Raw genomic sequence first — 15891 nt, forward strand, 5'->3', positions numbered from 1 at the left:
GACTGATATGTATTCCAATCTAGAGTATAAACATGCTATTTGACTGATATGTATTCCAGTCTAGAGTATAAACATGCTATTTCACTGATATGTATTCCAGTCTGGAGTATAAACATGCTATTTGACTGATATGTATTACAGTCTGGAGTATAAACATGCTATTTGACTGATATGTATTCCAATCTAGAGTATAAACATGCTATTTGACTGATATGTATTCCAGTCTAGAGTATAAACATGCTATTTGACTGATATGTATTCCAGTCTGGAGTATAAACATGCTATTTGACTGATATGTATTCCAGTCTGGAGTATAGACATGCTATTTGACTGATATGTATTCCAATCTAGAGTATAAACATGCTATTTGACTGATATGTATTCCAGTCTGGAGTATAGACATGCTATTTGACTGATATGTATTCCAGTCTAGAGTATAAACATGCTATTTGACTGATATGTATTCCAGTCTAGAGTATAGACATGCTATTTGACTGATATGTATTCCAATCTAGAGTATAAACATGCTATTTGACTGATATGTATTTCAATCTAGAGTATAGACATGCTATTTGAGCGCTATGTATTCCAGTCTAGAGTATAGACATGCTATTTTAGTGCTATGTATTCCAATCCGTTTCATCTTGATAAAGGAAAAGAGTAAGACATTTATAACACGCAGTCAACCAAGCAGTTTTAATCTGGCTCTGTCGCCACAGGCGATTTAAAATTGTTGAGGCTTAATGAAAAGTTGAAGGGAATTAACTCTATGTCTTTATGTATTCATAAATCTTAAATCAGCATTTTTACTACTTTTTTTTTCCGACCGACTTTTAACGTAGCGAGACTTTTATCAACTTAAAAGACCAAATGCTCGAACTGCTCGCTGCTACGAATCTACTGATTAAAAAAAAAAACAATGTTGACCATTGAATCGCACGTGAAAAATACATGTGCAGGCCTATAGCTCAATATTGATACACAAATACATTCCATCAAGCAATCAGTTTCAACCATTTATTTTTTCAGTCAAATCGTTCCGCAGTCGTTTTTCACTGTTAGTATTTACTCGTTTCATGAAGTCGTTTAATCATTCAATCCAATTAATAAAATTTGTCAATAATTATTGTATACTTAAGCAAACCAGTATTTTTTATCTTTTAATTAAAAATGCATCTTATCTTAGCACTTCACTATTCATTGAATAAACCCATTTTATTTGTTTGTGTGCTTGCAGGGAGGACTTGCTGGCTTGTTTCTCTTGAGTCTCTTTTGGAAACGTTATGTCGTCTTGGTAAGTAGACTTGACATTTTGATCTGTGTTAGTTTTAGAATCAAATCAACCTAGAAACTTAGATCTTTGTTGGTTCTAGAATCAAATCAACCTAGAAACGTAGATCTATGTTGGTTCTAGAATCAAATCAATCTAGAAACTTAGATCTATGTTGGTTCTAGAATCAAATCAACCTAGAAACTTAGATCTATGTTGGTTCTAGATTCACATCAACCTAGAAACCTAGATCTATGTGTGTGTATGTGTGTGTGTTCTGAGTTTCGGCATTTATCTGCTAGAGCAGCTAAGCATCTTATTTCCTTTAGATTCGATTCTTTAGAATTGTGATGTCGATAGTCTCAGGTATTCTAGAGTATCCCAGAGAGCTATTGGACCTTAGCTCATACTAACATAATCATGTCTCTCTCAGGTGTTCTGGAGTGTCCCAGAGAGCTATTGGACCTTAGCTCATACTAACATAATCATGTCTCTCTCAGGTGTTCTGGAGTGTCCCAGAGAGCCATTTGACCTGAGCTCATACTAACATAATCTTGTCTCTCTCAGGTGTTCTGGAGTGTCCCAGAGAGCTATTTGACCTGAGCTCATACTAACATAATCATGTCTCTCTCAGGTGATCTGGAGTGTCCCAGTGAGCTATTTGACCTGAGCTCATACTAACATAATCATGTCTCTCTCAGGTGATCTGGAGTGTCCCAGAGAGCTATTTGACCTGAGCTCATACTAACATAATCATGTCTCTCTCAGGTGATCTGGAGTGTCCCAGAGAGCTATTTGACCTGAGCTCATACTAACTTAATCTTGTCTCTCTCAGGTGTTCTGGAGTGTCCCTGAGAGCCATTTGACCTGAGCTCATACTAACATAATCATGTCTCTCTCAGGTGATCTGGAGTGTCCCAGAGAGCTATTTGACCTGAGCTCATACTAACTTAATCTTGTCTCTCTCAGGTGTTCTGGGGTGTCCCAGAGAGCCATTTGACCTGAGCTCATACTAACATAATCATGTCTCTCTCAGGTGATCTGGAGTGTCCCAGAGAGCTATTTGACCTGAGCTCATACTAACTTAATCTTGTCTCTCTCAGGTGTTCTGGGGTGTCCCAGAGAGCCATTTGACCTGAGCTCATACTAACTTAATCTTGTCTCTCTCAGGTGATCTGGAGTGTCCCAGAGAGCTATTTGACCTGAGCTCATACTAACTTAATCTTGTCTCTCTCAGGTGTTCTGGGGTGTCCCAGAGAGCCATTTGACCTGAGCTCATACTAACTTAATCATGTCTCTCTCAGGTGTTCTGGAGTGTCCCAGAGAGCTATTGGACCTGAGCTCATACTAACATAATCATGTCTCTCTCAGGTGTTCTGGAGTGTCCCAGAGAGCCATTTGACCTGGGCTCATACTAACATAATCATGTCTCTCTCAGGTGATCTGGAGTGTCCCAGAGAGCCATTTGACCTGGGCTCATACTAACATAATCATGTCTCTCTCAGGTGTTCTGGAGTGTCCCAGAGAGCCATTTGACCTGAGCTCATACTAACATAATCATGTCTCTCTCAGGTGTTCTGGAGTGTCCCAGAGAGCCATTTGACCTGGGCTCATACTAACATAATCATGTCTCTCTCAGGTGATCTGGAGTGTCCCAGAGAGCCATTTGACCTGAGCTCATACTAACATAATCATGTCTCTCTCAGGTGTTCTAGAGTGTCCCAGAGAGCCATTTGACCTGAGCTCATACTAACATAATCATGTCTCTCTCAGGTGTTCTGGAGTGTCCCAGAGAGCCATTTGACCTGAGCTCATACTAACATAATCATGTCTCTCTCAGGTGTTCTAGAGTGTCCCAGAGAGCCATTTGACCTGAGCTCATACTAACATAATCATGTCTCTCTCAGGTGTTCTGGAGTGTCCCAGAGAGCCATTTGACCTGAGCTCATACTAACATAATCATGTCTCTCTCAGGTGTTCTGGAGTGTCCCAGAGAGCTATTGGACCTGAGCTCATACTAACATAATCATGTCTCTCTCAGGTGTTCTGGAGTGTCCCAGAGAGCCATTTGACCTGAGCTCATACTAACATAATCATGTCTCTCTCAGGTGTTCTGGAGTGTCCCAGAGAGCCATTTGACCTGAGCTCATACTAACATAATCATGTCTCTCTCAGGTGTTCTGGAGTGTCCCAGAGAGCCATTTGACCTGAGCTCATACTAACATAATCATGTCTCTCTCATGTGTTCTGGAGTGTCCCAGAGAGCCATTTGACCTGAGCTAATACTAACATAATCATGTCTCTCTCAGGTGTTCTGGAGTGTCCCAGAGAGCCATTTGACCTGAGCTCATACTAACATAATAAGATCATGTCTCTCTCATGTGTTCTAGAGTGTCCCAGAGAGCCATTTGACCTGAGCCCATACTAACATAATAAGATCATGTCTCTCTCAGGTGTTCTAGAGTGTCCCAGAGAGCCATTTGACCTGAGCTCATACTAACATAATCATGTCTCTCTCAGGTGTTCTGGAGTGTCCCAGAGAGCCATTTGACCTGAGCTCATACTAACATAATCATGTCTCTCTCAGGTGTTCTAGAGTGTCCCAGAGAGCTATTTGACCTGAGCTCATACTAACATAATCATGTCTCTCTCAGGTGTTCTGGAGTGTCCCAGAGAGCCATTTGACCTGAGCTCATACTAACATAATCATGTCTCTCTCAGGTGATCTGGAGTGTCCCAGAGAGCCATTTGACCTGAGCTCATACTAACATAATCATGTCTCTCTCAGGTGTTCTAGAGTGTCCCAGAGAGCCATTTGACCTGAGCTCATACTAACATAATCATGTCTCTCTCAGGTGATCTGGAGTGTCCCAGAGAGCCATTTGACCTGAGCTCATACTAACATAATCATGTCTCTCTCAGGTGTTCTGGAGTGTCCCAGAGAGCCATTTGACCTGAGCTCATACTAACATAATCATTTCTCTCTCAGGTGTTCTGGGGTGTCCCAGAGAGCCATTTGACCTGAGCTCATACTAATTAATCATGTCTCTCTCAGGTGTTCTGGGGTGTCCCAGAGAGCCATTTGACCTGAGCTCATACTAACATAATGGTGTCTCTCAGGTGTTCTGGAGTGTCCCAGAGAGCCATTTGACCTTAGCTCATACTAACTTAATCTTGTCTCTCTCAGGTGTTCTAGAGTGTCCCAGAGAGCCATTTGACCTGACCTCCTACTAACATATTAAGATCGTGTCTCTCAGGTGTTCTGGAGTGTCCCAGAGAGCCATTTGACCTGAGCTCATACTAACATAATCGTGTTTTCTCAGGTGTTCTGGAGTGTCCCAGAGAGCCATTTGACCTGAGCTCATACTAACATAATCATGTCTCTCTCAGGTGTTCTGGAGTGTCCCAGAGAGCTATTGGACCTGAGCTCATACTAACATAATCATTTCTCTCTCAGGTGTTCTGGGGTGTCCCAGAGAGCCATTTGACCTGAGCTCATACTAACATAATCATGTCTCTCTCAGGTGTTCTGGGGTGTCCCAGAGAGCCATTTGACCTGAGCTCATACTAATTAATCATGTCTCTCTCAGGTGTTCTGGGGTGTCCCAGAGAGCCATTTGACCTGAGCTCATACTAACACATTCAGATAATGTCTCTCTCAGGTGTATCCCGTGCTGGTCCTGTGTGCTGTGTCCACTGGCCTCAGTATCATCATCGCCGTGCTCACGGGCACGCACGTGCTGCAGCCTCTGCTGAGTGTGTCGGGCTGTGTGTACACCAGAAAGGGAAACATATGTCAGTGCCTGACCCAGTTCAAGAGGGACAAACTGGACTTGGAGCGGGTCAATGCAGGAGGTAAATAATTCCATTTTGTCGTTGTCAGTAGGCTTACATGCGTGTGTACAGCTAAAAGTAAAGAAGAGATTACTTTTGGCCAAGTAAGCTGAAGCACATGTGGTGACCATACAGCAATTAAAAAAAAAAAAAACATATCCAATCATATATATTGACTTTGTCTGACTTGTCAGGAAGATTTATTTTATTTTATCTTGAACACTCTAAAATCACCCCCCCCCCCCCCGTTTTTTTCTGTCTCCACAATCAGAAGTTCTACGATCTTCTCCCCTACACGTATTTCAACAAGCTCGATTTGTTGTACTCATTATCTCCCTTTGATTTATTTATAGTAATTGTTTTGCCCATTACTTTTCTCTATTTCTATTTATAGTTTTAATGATATTTATTAATGTTTAATGCCCCTAACTCTATCTATACAATATAGTTTCAATAAAATTTTTATTACCTTATCTCTATTAGTCTTTAACAACATAACACATTCATAATCATCTCCCCTATATCTATCTATAGTTTGAATAATATTTTTTCAACTTAACGCCCCTAAATATGTCTATAGTTTCAATAAGATCTCCTCTTAACTTCTCTAAATTTTTAACAATAATATATTAAGGCTCATTACCTCCCCTAGTTCTATTTGTAGTTTCAATCTCTGTATATTGGTTTTCTATAGTCATCATATTTTGTTCTTGTAATACACAAATTATTAGACAAATTTCCTTATGGATAATAAAGATTGTTATTATTATTATTAATTATCTTTGGACTTTCAGAAACAGTGTATCTGGCATTGCACAATGTGTCCAGCTGTGAAGATGTCCAGACGGTCATCCCAACAATGTTGTACACAATGATTGGCATCCATGGACTTCTGGCTCTGGTGTCTGCTGTGGCTGGCATCATTTCATTTCTGGTCTATAGGACTGAGCGGAACAGGAACTATTTGGATGTAAGTAGTTGCTGATCAGTTTTAAAATAAAATGGTCTGGTTGTGCATTGTATAGGGCGAACCAACCTTCGTGCTCCAAGAACAGCACAAACTTGTGTACTATGTTCTTGAAGACGGCTGTGTTGTTTATTCTTCATCTTAAATGAAAAAAAATGTTTACAATTGAGGCATGGCTAGGTTGGGCCTGATTCATAGTCTTGACATGTTGAATGAACTCTTAATGTGCTTCCGCTCTTTGTCTTATGCAGATAAGTCAAACGGGGATAACTCTCAAATAACACAGCTGAAAGGCCAGCAATATAAGTTAGTTGACGCTGATAGTGAATGTTGTATAAGAAGGTTAATATAAAAGAAGAAAACTATCGAATGTCGTCAATCTAAATCTCTACGTCCACAAAAACTGCCTCTCTCTAAAGCCGTCAAAAGTGTCTGTTATACATTTTGCTATTCTCCTTGAAATCATAGCCTTGTTTTTACTAGTTGTGTCTTTAAGTCAAAACTTTCCTTTTTTGGGAAATTATATATTATATATATATAGGGTATATAAACTGTTAATTAATTATTTTGTTTGATACCAACAAGGAAAATTAATCCTTCAGTATTCCCAGATATGGCTAAATATTTAGGGTTTTGTCCCCTTGGATAATTGAAACTATAACTTCTACATTACTGAGAGATATAGTTGTGAGAGTTATTTCCCTTAGATAAGCTTTTTTTTATATTAAAGATATTAGATATTTTGCTTGGTTTTAACTGCCTTTTCTGAGACTTATCTTAAATGTTTCTAAGTGACTGACTGTATCATAGAAACCTAACTATGTTGTCATACAAATCATCTTTATTGACATTATACACATATTTCTACCAGGACACCGATTATGATGAAGATGAAGACAGTTCTCCTTCAACTCCGTCTTCCAACACTGACAACTATACAGAGCATCAAAATATGCTGTCCTCTCGGCAAGCCAATGTGACCACGGCAGCCTCTGTGGGGAACATCTACACCAACACAAATGCCACTACCAATGACGAAGAAACCAACAATGATGACGGCAACACCACCCCAAGTGATCTGACCTACAACCCTTCGGATGCACCCATGGGCTACACAGAAGCCTGCAAGATGAGGAGGTGTCAGAGTTTCACTCAGCCCCAGGGTGCTGCCAGAGAGGGTAGCCCTGGGAGCTTAGAGTCAGGCCAGACCGCATCATCACTAATGAGTAGCGACAGGGTAGCTGACGGTGGGGCCATTAGGCTGAAAGAGAACCGAAAGAAAGGTCGCAGGGCTGTGACCTTACACGGACTTGACAGAGACCAATTGCTGCTCATTCTGAGTTTACAGATGAGATATTTGCAGGAGTCTGAACAGCTGGCTAAAAAAGAATGTCAGAGTGCCTTAAATCTCAACAATATCAATAAACCCAACAGAACCAATGTCAAGAACCCCAATGCGACTTCGAGTGATACGAGTCAAGAAAATATTGACACCTCTAATACATTTAGCCATTTCCAGCGCAGAGCCATGACTCCGACTCCACGCCAGGAGCGATTATCTAGCAGCAGGGCAACAAATGATGATCTGGACTACAAGCCTGCTAAGCAAGTGAGGTCTCACACACCTCAGCCTTACCATTTCAAAGTTCAGCACAATGGTGTTCCAGCTACAATGGGTCCGGTGCTGCTGCCCAATATACCAGCTCAGTACCAAGTAGAGCAACAGCTTCAAACCCAGCAGCTTCAGCATCTCCAGCAGCAGCTTCAACCCCAGCAGCTTCAGCTTCTCCAGCAGCAGCAGCTCCAACAGCAACAGCAGTTTTTGCAGTTTCAACAACAGCAACAACTGGCACAGCTTCAGCAACAGCAACAGAAAATCCAAATGCAGCAACAGTTACAACTACAGCAGCACCTCCAAGTGCAGCAGATGTCTCAGCATCTACCCATGCAGCAGCCCATCCTGGTCCAACAACCTGCGCTGCAGTCTGCCAATGACAACATGGAAAACGAGTCCCTTACCATGATAACCTATGACCTCCGTAGTGTGCAAACCACTGGTCCCATTGTCTATGAGAACGTACCTTCTTCCAGGACATCACTGAACTATTACAGTCCTGATGGCTCTTGCTCTTCCAATTCCTCCTCCCTGCTTCGAGCAACTAACCTGCCAGGATACCCAAGTCTGTCATCAAACTCTGTTCCAACACAAACCCAGCCCATGCCTCAACCAGTTGAATCAAGTCCCATCAAAGTGTTGGGCGGCAATATACCGACCATGACACCAAACTCCCCTGGCCAGATTAGCCGCCAGACATCCGAAATTTCATCCCCCTCTCATTCAGGCAATGACAGCATAAACACTGAACAGAAGCAGCCAGGGAAATCCCCGGAGAGCACACCAGAAACACAGCCATCGAAAGCAAAAGGCAAGAAAAAACTTTCAAAGAAAGAGAAAAATGCCAAGAAAGAAGAGGAGAAAACAGCGACAACCGATTCAACAAAAACTAGCACTCTTGGAAGGACAGACTCCAATGCTAGCAAAGCTGGATCAATCTCCGATCGCTGGCAAGCTGTACTGCCTGATGGGAAAGCACAAGCTCAGACTCTATGGGAAAATGTTCAGCGAAAGATTGTCTCTGATCCTCAGACTCCAGATTCAACTTTAACTTTTCCCCATTCATCCCACCCCACTTCTCAGACCTCCGTACAGCCCTCTGCTCCCAATCATGTTCCTAACTCATCCCTTGCTGTCCCTAATGGCATTCTCAAAAAAACAAAGAGTGTGCCCTATTCCCAGCAGTCTAGTCCAAATCTTGCTCCTGTCAGTCCTCAATCATTGTCTCAGTTTGACTCACAAGTTCCTTCTAGCATTTATTCAAGCTATAACCAAATGACCAACACACCTTCTTATAATGCATTTATACCAATCGCCACATCATCAACAGACAATTATGAAGATATTGATAATCAACATGCTCAACAAGTGCAGCAGGATGTGCCCCCACCAAAGCCAGCTAGGCTGTATGCCAGAAAACCAGCACCTGGCACAGAGGCAGGCGATACCTTGGACAGTCAAGGGCAACAATTGAGGCCAAAGAGCTACCTCAGTGCTGTAGATCGTGAAAGCATGGCTGCAGCCAGTTTGACTAGCATGGGTAATGTCCCCTCTCAGCCAGGGTATGAAGGGACAAACAAACAGTCTCTGACTCACATGCAAATGGAAGGCCCAGTCCGAGACGAAAGGTCTGGCGGCATTGTCCCTGCGGGAAGTAATGATCAATTCATCGTGATTAATGGGGACCTGTATGCCCAGCCACGCCGAAAATCCATCCCAACTAATTTACCATTATTACCCAGCTTAAACCAGAGTCATCAAATGTACCAAAACTCTGAGGTTGATCATAACTTGATGGACAATCAGGCCAGAGCTCAGTACAGATTAGATGTGCACCAGCCCCAGAGGTCTGCCTTCCATATGCTAGGACACACGTACCATGGAGACAGATCAGGCCATTTACCTTCCAATGAAATTTGTGACACAGATCTGGATGAGCTTCCAATTCCTCGCTGGAACAGCCGCTACCACAGAAGCCAGTCATTTTCACCACCTCCTTACACCCCGCCCCCAGTGTATCAGTCATTGGAATCAGTCGGCAAATATCCTTCGATCAGGTAAATGAATTGGACATGATAAAGTTAGTTGGTGCTATGCTTAAAGTATTGGGAAAATAAAGCTAGTTGATGCTTTGCTTAAAGTATTGGGAAGATAAAGGTAATTGGTGCTATGCTTGAAGTATTTGGAAGATAAATCTAGTTGGTGCTATACATAAAGTATTAGGATGATAAATCTAGTTGGTGCTATACATAAAGTATTAGGATGATAAAGCTAGTTGGTGCTATGCATAATGTATTAGGATGATAAAGCTAGTTGGTGCTATGCATAAAGTATTAGGATGATAAAGCTAGTTGGTGCTATGCTTAAAGTATTGGGAAGATTAAGCTAGTTGGTGCTATATTTAAAGTATTAGGAAGATAAAGCTAGTTGGTGCTATGCATAAAGTATTAGGATGATAAAGCTAGTTGGTGCTATGCTTAAAGTATTGGGAAGATTAAGCTAGTTGGTGCTATATTTAAAGTATTAGGAAGATAAAGCTAGTTGGTGCTATGCATAAAGTATTAGGATGATAAAGCTGGTTGGTGCTATGCTTAAAGTATTAGGATGATAAAGCTAGTTGGTGCTATACATAAAGTATTAGGATGATAAAGCTAGTTGGTTTATATGCATAAAAATTAGGATGATAAAGCTAGTTGGTGATATGCATAAAGTATTAGGATGATAAAGCTAGTTGGTGATATGCTTAAAGTATTGGGAAGATAAAGCTAGTTGGTGCTATGCTTAAAGTATTAGGAAGATAAAGCTAGTTGGTGCTATGCTTAAAGTATTAGGAAGATAAAGCTAGTTGGTGCTATGCTTAAAGTATTAGGAAGATAAAGCTAGTTGGTGCTATGCTTAAAGTATTAGGATGATAAAGCTAGTTGGTGCTATGCTTAAAGTATTGGTTTTTTTTTCTAGCCTATTATTAATGAATTTAAAATCGAGGAAGCTTAAAGTTTCAAACTCCTGCTCCAGGCATGGAACGTGTCTTGTGATAGGAAGTGAGTTAATTAAACAAATGCTTTATAAGCTATTGGCCACAAGAGTACATGGTGGATTATCATTTGAGTAGCTCTAGAAATACAGAAAATATAACAATTAAAAAAGCATTTACTTCATTCTTAGATAAATCATCATCCAACTTTGTCTATTTCATGCTTAAGAGCCTGTGAAAATAATTGGCCAAAATACTATTGAAATCTTGGCTATTGAACTGAGGAATCTTTTCAGAATTAAATTAAATTAGAAATCCTAAAAGAAACGCTTTAGTTTGTTTCATTCAGCTACTGATGAAATTTTGTCAATGAAACAATCTTCATGTTAATGAAATAATCTTTATGTTAATAATCAATCTTTATGTCAGTGAAACAATCTTTATGTCAATGAAACAATCTTTATGTCAATGAAACATTTTTTTTTGTCTTGCTCTCAACAGATCAACCTCAAGCTCTTCATCTGACCCACACAACTCATCCTCAGAAGGCTCAACATTGGACAACATTCAGCCTGGGTTTACAAACAACCGATTGCAGGGCCCCCCTTTATCCATGAGCCGAGGCCGCCAGCCAGCCCATGTAACTGACCGTAGGTTCTGTCTCACTCAGCAGCGCCAGCCCCCGCCAAACCTCTACAACCACAGTGGCCATCGCCTTAATTTAAAAAGTGACTATGACAGCTTCAGGGATAAAAGAGTTGACCAGGAACCGCCTCCCCAAGTAGCTATTAGACGCTGCCAGTCTGTGGAAGAAGGAAACCGGAAACGGTTAACACCTGGACAGCATTTGGTTAATGGAAAAATGGTTCCACACAACAACTATTACCCAAACATTGACAACATTCGAACTACCTCTGACGGCCAGAATCTGGAGAACAATCTCAAAATGGGGCCCCCTGTCAACAGGGTAAGACCCATTCACAATGGGTCAGTACCTAACACAGAGCAACCTGCGTTTCAGAAAGGCGTTCAAAATTTCCAGAATGAAGCTTACATCCGAAACAAAGGCTGCCAAGCTAGGAAATTTCCCGGAGATGTCTCGGAAGAAGATCTGAGCTGTTCTATTGACACGGATTCAGTTATAAGTGATTCCTCTCCTCAAGAAGTATGTCCGAATAAAGAGCTGAATGGATTCATCACGCATGGCCGAGCCCTGGAGTCCAGCGACAGTGACAAAGATGACTATGCTGAAACTGTTATTTGAAAAAGGATACACCCACCGCCTCTACCCCCATCATTGTCTTTTCATTTCAACTAACCTTTAGCCTAGTCTTCGACATTTACAAATCACTAACAAGCCAGGCAGGCTATTATTGTAAAATGTGTAAATAAAACTTATTGATTAACAGTCCAAATATAACCCATCACAAATTACTTAAGCCTATATATATTTATTTGATGACTTGGCTTTGCCCTGGTGTAAGTTTCAGCTTACTAATTCTTATATCTTACTTTTTTGTGCATCAATGTGAACAAGTAACTCGATTCTATTCAAAATTTCTACTATCTAGTATACATGGGAAAGGTTTTAATTAATTGTCTTCTTTGAACATTTCTCTGGATTAAGCTCTTCGGGTTTAAACTCTTGATTTCTAAAACATCTAAATGCTTAGAATGTGTAATAATGTGCTCAGACTTTCTGTCTGGTTTCATTGACCATTAACTAAATGGACCAATCATAATGATATCTCTAGTCTTCCTAACATACTCAAAGTGCAGCTTATTTGTTTGTAGAATACAAACATTTGTGCCTTGTTCTTATAGATTGATATTATCTCTAATTAGCCATAATATAAAGGTGCCTTGATCATCATGTTGCCAAGGGAAGACAATTTCTCTGTATTTTTTTTTGTTATTCATTGCAAATACTTGATTGTGTCTTTTATATCTCTCTGAAGCTAAGAAGACAAAGTTATTATCTTTCTTTTAATCATACTCAACAGGGCTTCCAAGGGAGGCAATCTTCTTTTGATGTTTTAATATCTCAGTTTAATTTTTTTTTTCCCATCAGAGTTGATGTTCTTGTTTCTTATCTCAGTGCCATTGGTCAAGCTTCCATTAAATGCCTTATATGTCCATTGTTATATATCTTTACTGACCAGTAGAGCCAAGCCTGACCTATAGAGGTGGCTTTTATTTTTGTAACCATAATTGAACAATTGAGAATAGTTGTTATAGATCCTATCTTGAGTATGGTTTATTTTACAGGTATGAAGGTACTGCCCTACATATATGGAGTGTTTGATCTACTATTGTCATTTTCCTAGCACATTTATTTAATAATGCATTTAGTTGCCTTCTTATTTTAAAATACAATTAATTTGTATTTAACACATGGAACCATTATCTGAAATCATGATTGTCTTGTGTTCAATTGTATTCACTGTCTAATGAAAAACTAAATGCAAAATTCATATAAATCTTGAGATAATGTTAAAATGTTATATGATGTTATGGGAAGCCAGTAATCAACTTAAGATATGGCATAATTATATTTGAAGCCAATATGAATTGGTTTGTCTATTTAATGTCATATGGTATACGTATTGACACAATCAAATTTAATTGAATGTACTTATGTAGACTTGTATTAATGTAAAAAAAAGGCTTATTATATTAATGTAAAATATGGCAATTCTAAATTGGCTGTCTAGTTGTGTGATAAGCATGCTGAACTGTCATTGTCATATCATTGGCCCAGGTTCATCCACTGCCCACTTCCATCCTCCGTTGTCATGCGGGAGGTTCGGACAAGGAAGTAGTTTATCTTCAACTTTGAAGGAAGATCAGAAATAACCAAGAACAAAACTGACTGTCATTTGGATTTAAATTTTAAGTTCTACACCTGCCTGTTTCCTTTCCTACCATTCTACAAAAGGTCTGTGTTAGAACATAATAAATCTTCATTTGTGAAAAACGTTACGCAATCTATTAACTTAATGCTATTTGTTTACAAGAAAATGTTACTAAATTGGGAATACCATCCAACAAGTTTTTGTACAGTCACTATCAATTCATCCTGGAGTTGTTTCTCTTACTTCAATAAATTATATTTGAATAGGAATTGATGATGGATAACTTACAAGTTTGTTACGGTTTGTATGCTTACTAAGAAATATTCTGTATCTAAATATCGAGTCAACCCTCGACATTGTAAATGAATGTGAACTAGAGTGTGAAATTTAATTTTGAAAGATTCTGAGCTTGAAAGAGATAATGCTGCTCAATTCAACTGACTACAAAATTGACTTCAGAAACTGTGACCTTGTTTCAAACTTCCTCTACAACCTTATATAAGAACAGATGGAATGAAAGAGTTATTAAATAAATGTCATCTTCTGTACCAATGAACAAAATGAAAAACCTTGCAAAGCTTATTTTCCGTTTATTTATTTCTTTTGACGGCAGGACTTTTGATGGAAAAAGTGAGAAATTACATTTTTCTTTAGTGAAATATTTACTAAGTAGCTACCTTTTTTTTTTTTTCATCCCAGCCTGCTTCAGAAACATCTGGCCTAATTTAAATTAGCGTAACTTTTGATTTTGTGTATGTCTTTGTTCGCCAGTAGCAATTACAACATGGCACATTTAGAGTAATTGCCCTTTAAGATATTAAATGTTATTGATTTCATTTAATTTTTTAAACACAAAACTTATATTTTTAATAGAAATTGTACTAAGAAAATGATGATTCAATGGTATTAAAATGTGTATACACAAAATGAAATTGAATACTGGCATACATTATGATGGTCCACAGAGCTCCTTTAGCAAGAAAATTTTAAATATTATATTACCTCCCCTTGATAGAGCAGTTTCAGTTTTCACCCAACCCCACCATGTCTCTTTTTTTTTTTTTATTACCTTTTACTTGCATTTATGACAAAACCAAATTGTATGCTGACCAACTATTTTTCAGTTGTTATAGGTGTAAAACGCTTTGAGAATGATAAGTCATGTTTCATGCTCGGGTGTCGGAACAAATCTCTGGAGAGTTGTGCTTACATCTTCAGCTGTATATATCTTCAGCGCCTAACACCCAGTGGCTAACTAACATTTGATTATTACGTTGTATTTGCAATGCTGTTCATGGATTCAATTAGGTCTAGAAAGTCTTGTAGCTGTCTTAACTCTAAGACACTGTTCTCTTTTATAGACATGCAGGAACTAAAGTAAAAAAAAATGTAATTAATTTTTTGTGACCTGAACTAAGAAAAATGATCAGATCATTTAGTTAATTAGGTATAAATAACTTACCTAAATTTTTTTTTTTTCAATATAATGTGATTAGGTTTGCAGCTTTGTGTATTAAACCTTGTTAAGACAGAATAGAATTGAATGGGCCACTGTTTGTTAAAACTCCTACTAAAAAGAAACTATTTTTAAAAATGTTTCACTCAACCTTTATATAATTCTAGAACCACTTTTTGAAAGCAGACAGTGAGCTTCTGAGGTTTACATTTAATTCTATAAGCTAATTGTGTGTATATTAGAAATATAGCATTTGATATTAAAAACACAGGATTTTTTTCTTTTTTGTCATTAATAGATTCGGTGAAGAAATGATTTCACCAGCCTGCATAATATTACAAATAAATCTGTTTAATTCATCCATCAAGTTCTTATTTGTTTGTGTATCTTAAATCTTAAGTTTGTGTAGTATGGTCCTTTGGTTGACATTGCAACAGTCCATCAAGCTCCTGTTAGTTTTAGGTCTAAATTATGTGTAATATGGTGGTTTGGTTGACATTGCAACAGTCCATCAAGCTCCTGCTAGTTTTAGGTCTTAAGTATGTGCAGTATGTTCCTTTGGTTGACATTGCAACAGTCCATCCAGCTCCAGCTAGTTTTAGGTCTAAAGTATGTGTAGTATGGTCCTTTGGTTGACATTGCAACAGTCCATCAAGCTCCTGCTAGTTTTAGGTCTAAAGTATGTGTAGTATGGTCCTTTGGTTGACATTGCAACGGTCCATCAAGCTCCTGCTAGTTTTAGGTCTAAAGTACCGTATGTGTAGTATGGTCCTTTGGTTGACATTGCAACAGTCCATCCAGCTCCAGCTAGTTTTAGGTCTAAAGTATGTGTAGTATGTTCCTTTGGTTGACATTGCAACAGTCCATCCAGCTCCTGCTAGTTTTAGGTCTAAAGTATGTGTAGTTTGGTCCTTTTGTTG

The 15891-nt window shown here is 39.0% G+C and overlaps 1 protein-coding gene across 1 annotated transcript in view; it reads left to right on the forward strand.

Annotated features, from left to right (window-relative positions):
* LOC106069440 (uncharacterized) overlaps positions 1-15334 on the forward strand; it is a 53865-nt gene extending 38531 nt beyond the window's left edge. Inside the window, exons 3-7 of the mRNA XM_056016039.1 lie at positions 1238-1294; positions 4933-5125; positions 5899-6074; positions 6943-9743; positions 11162-15334. Of these exons, the coding sequence (XP_055872014.1) occupies positions 1238-1294; positions 4933-5125; positions 5899-6074; positions 6943-9743; positions 11162-11924 (3990 nt within the window). The 3' untranslated portion in view covers positions 11925-15334. The remainder of the gene's footprint in view (positions 1-1237; positions 1295-4932; positions 5126-5898; positions 6075-6942; positions 9744-11161) is intronic.
* Positions 15335-15891: the final 557 nt, after the last annotated feature.

This window comes from Biomphalaria glabrata, chromosome 17 (genome assembly GCF_947242115.1).
Source record: "Biomphalaria glabrata chromosome 17, xgBioGlab47.1, whole genome shotgun sequence".
Taxonomy (NCBI): Eukaryota; Metazoa; Mollusca; class Gastropoda; family Planorbidae; genus Biomphalaria; species Biomphalaria glabrata.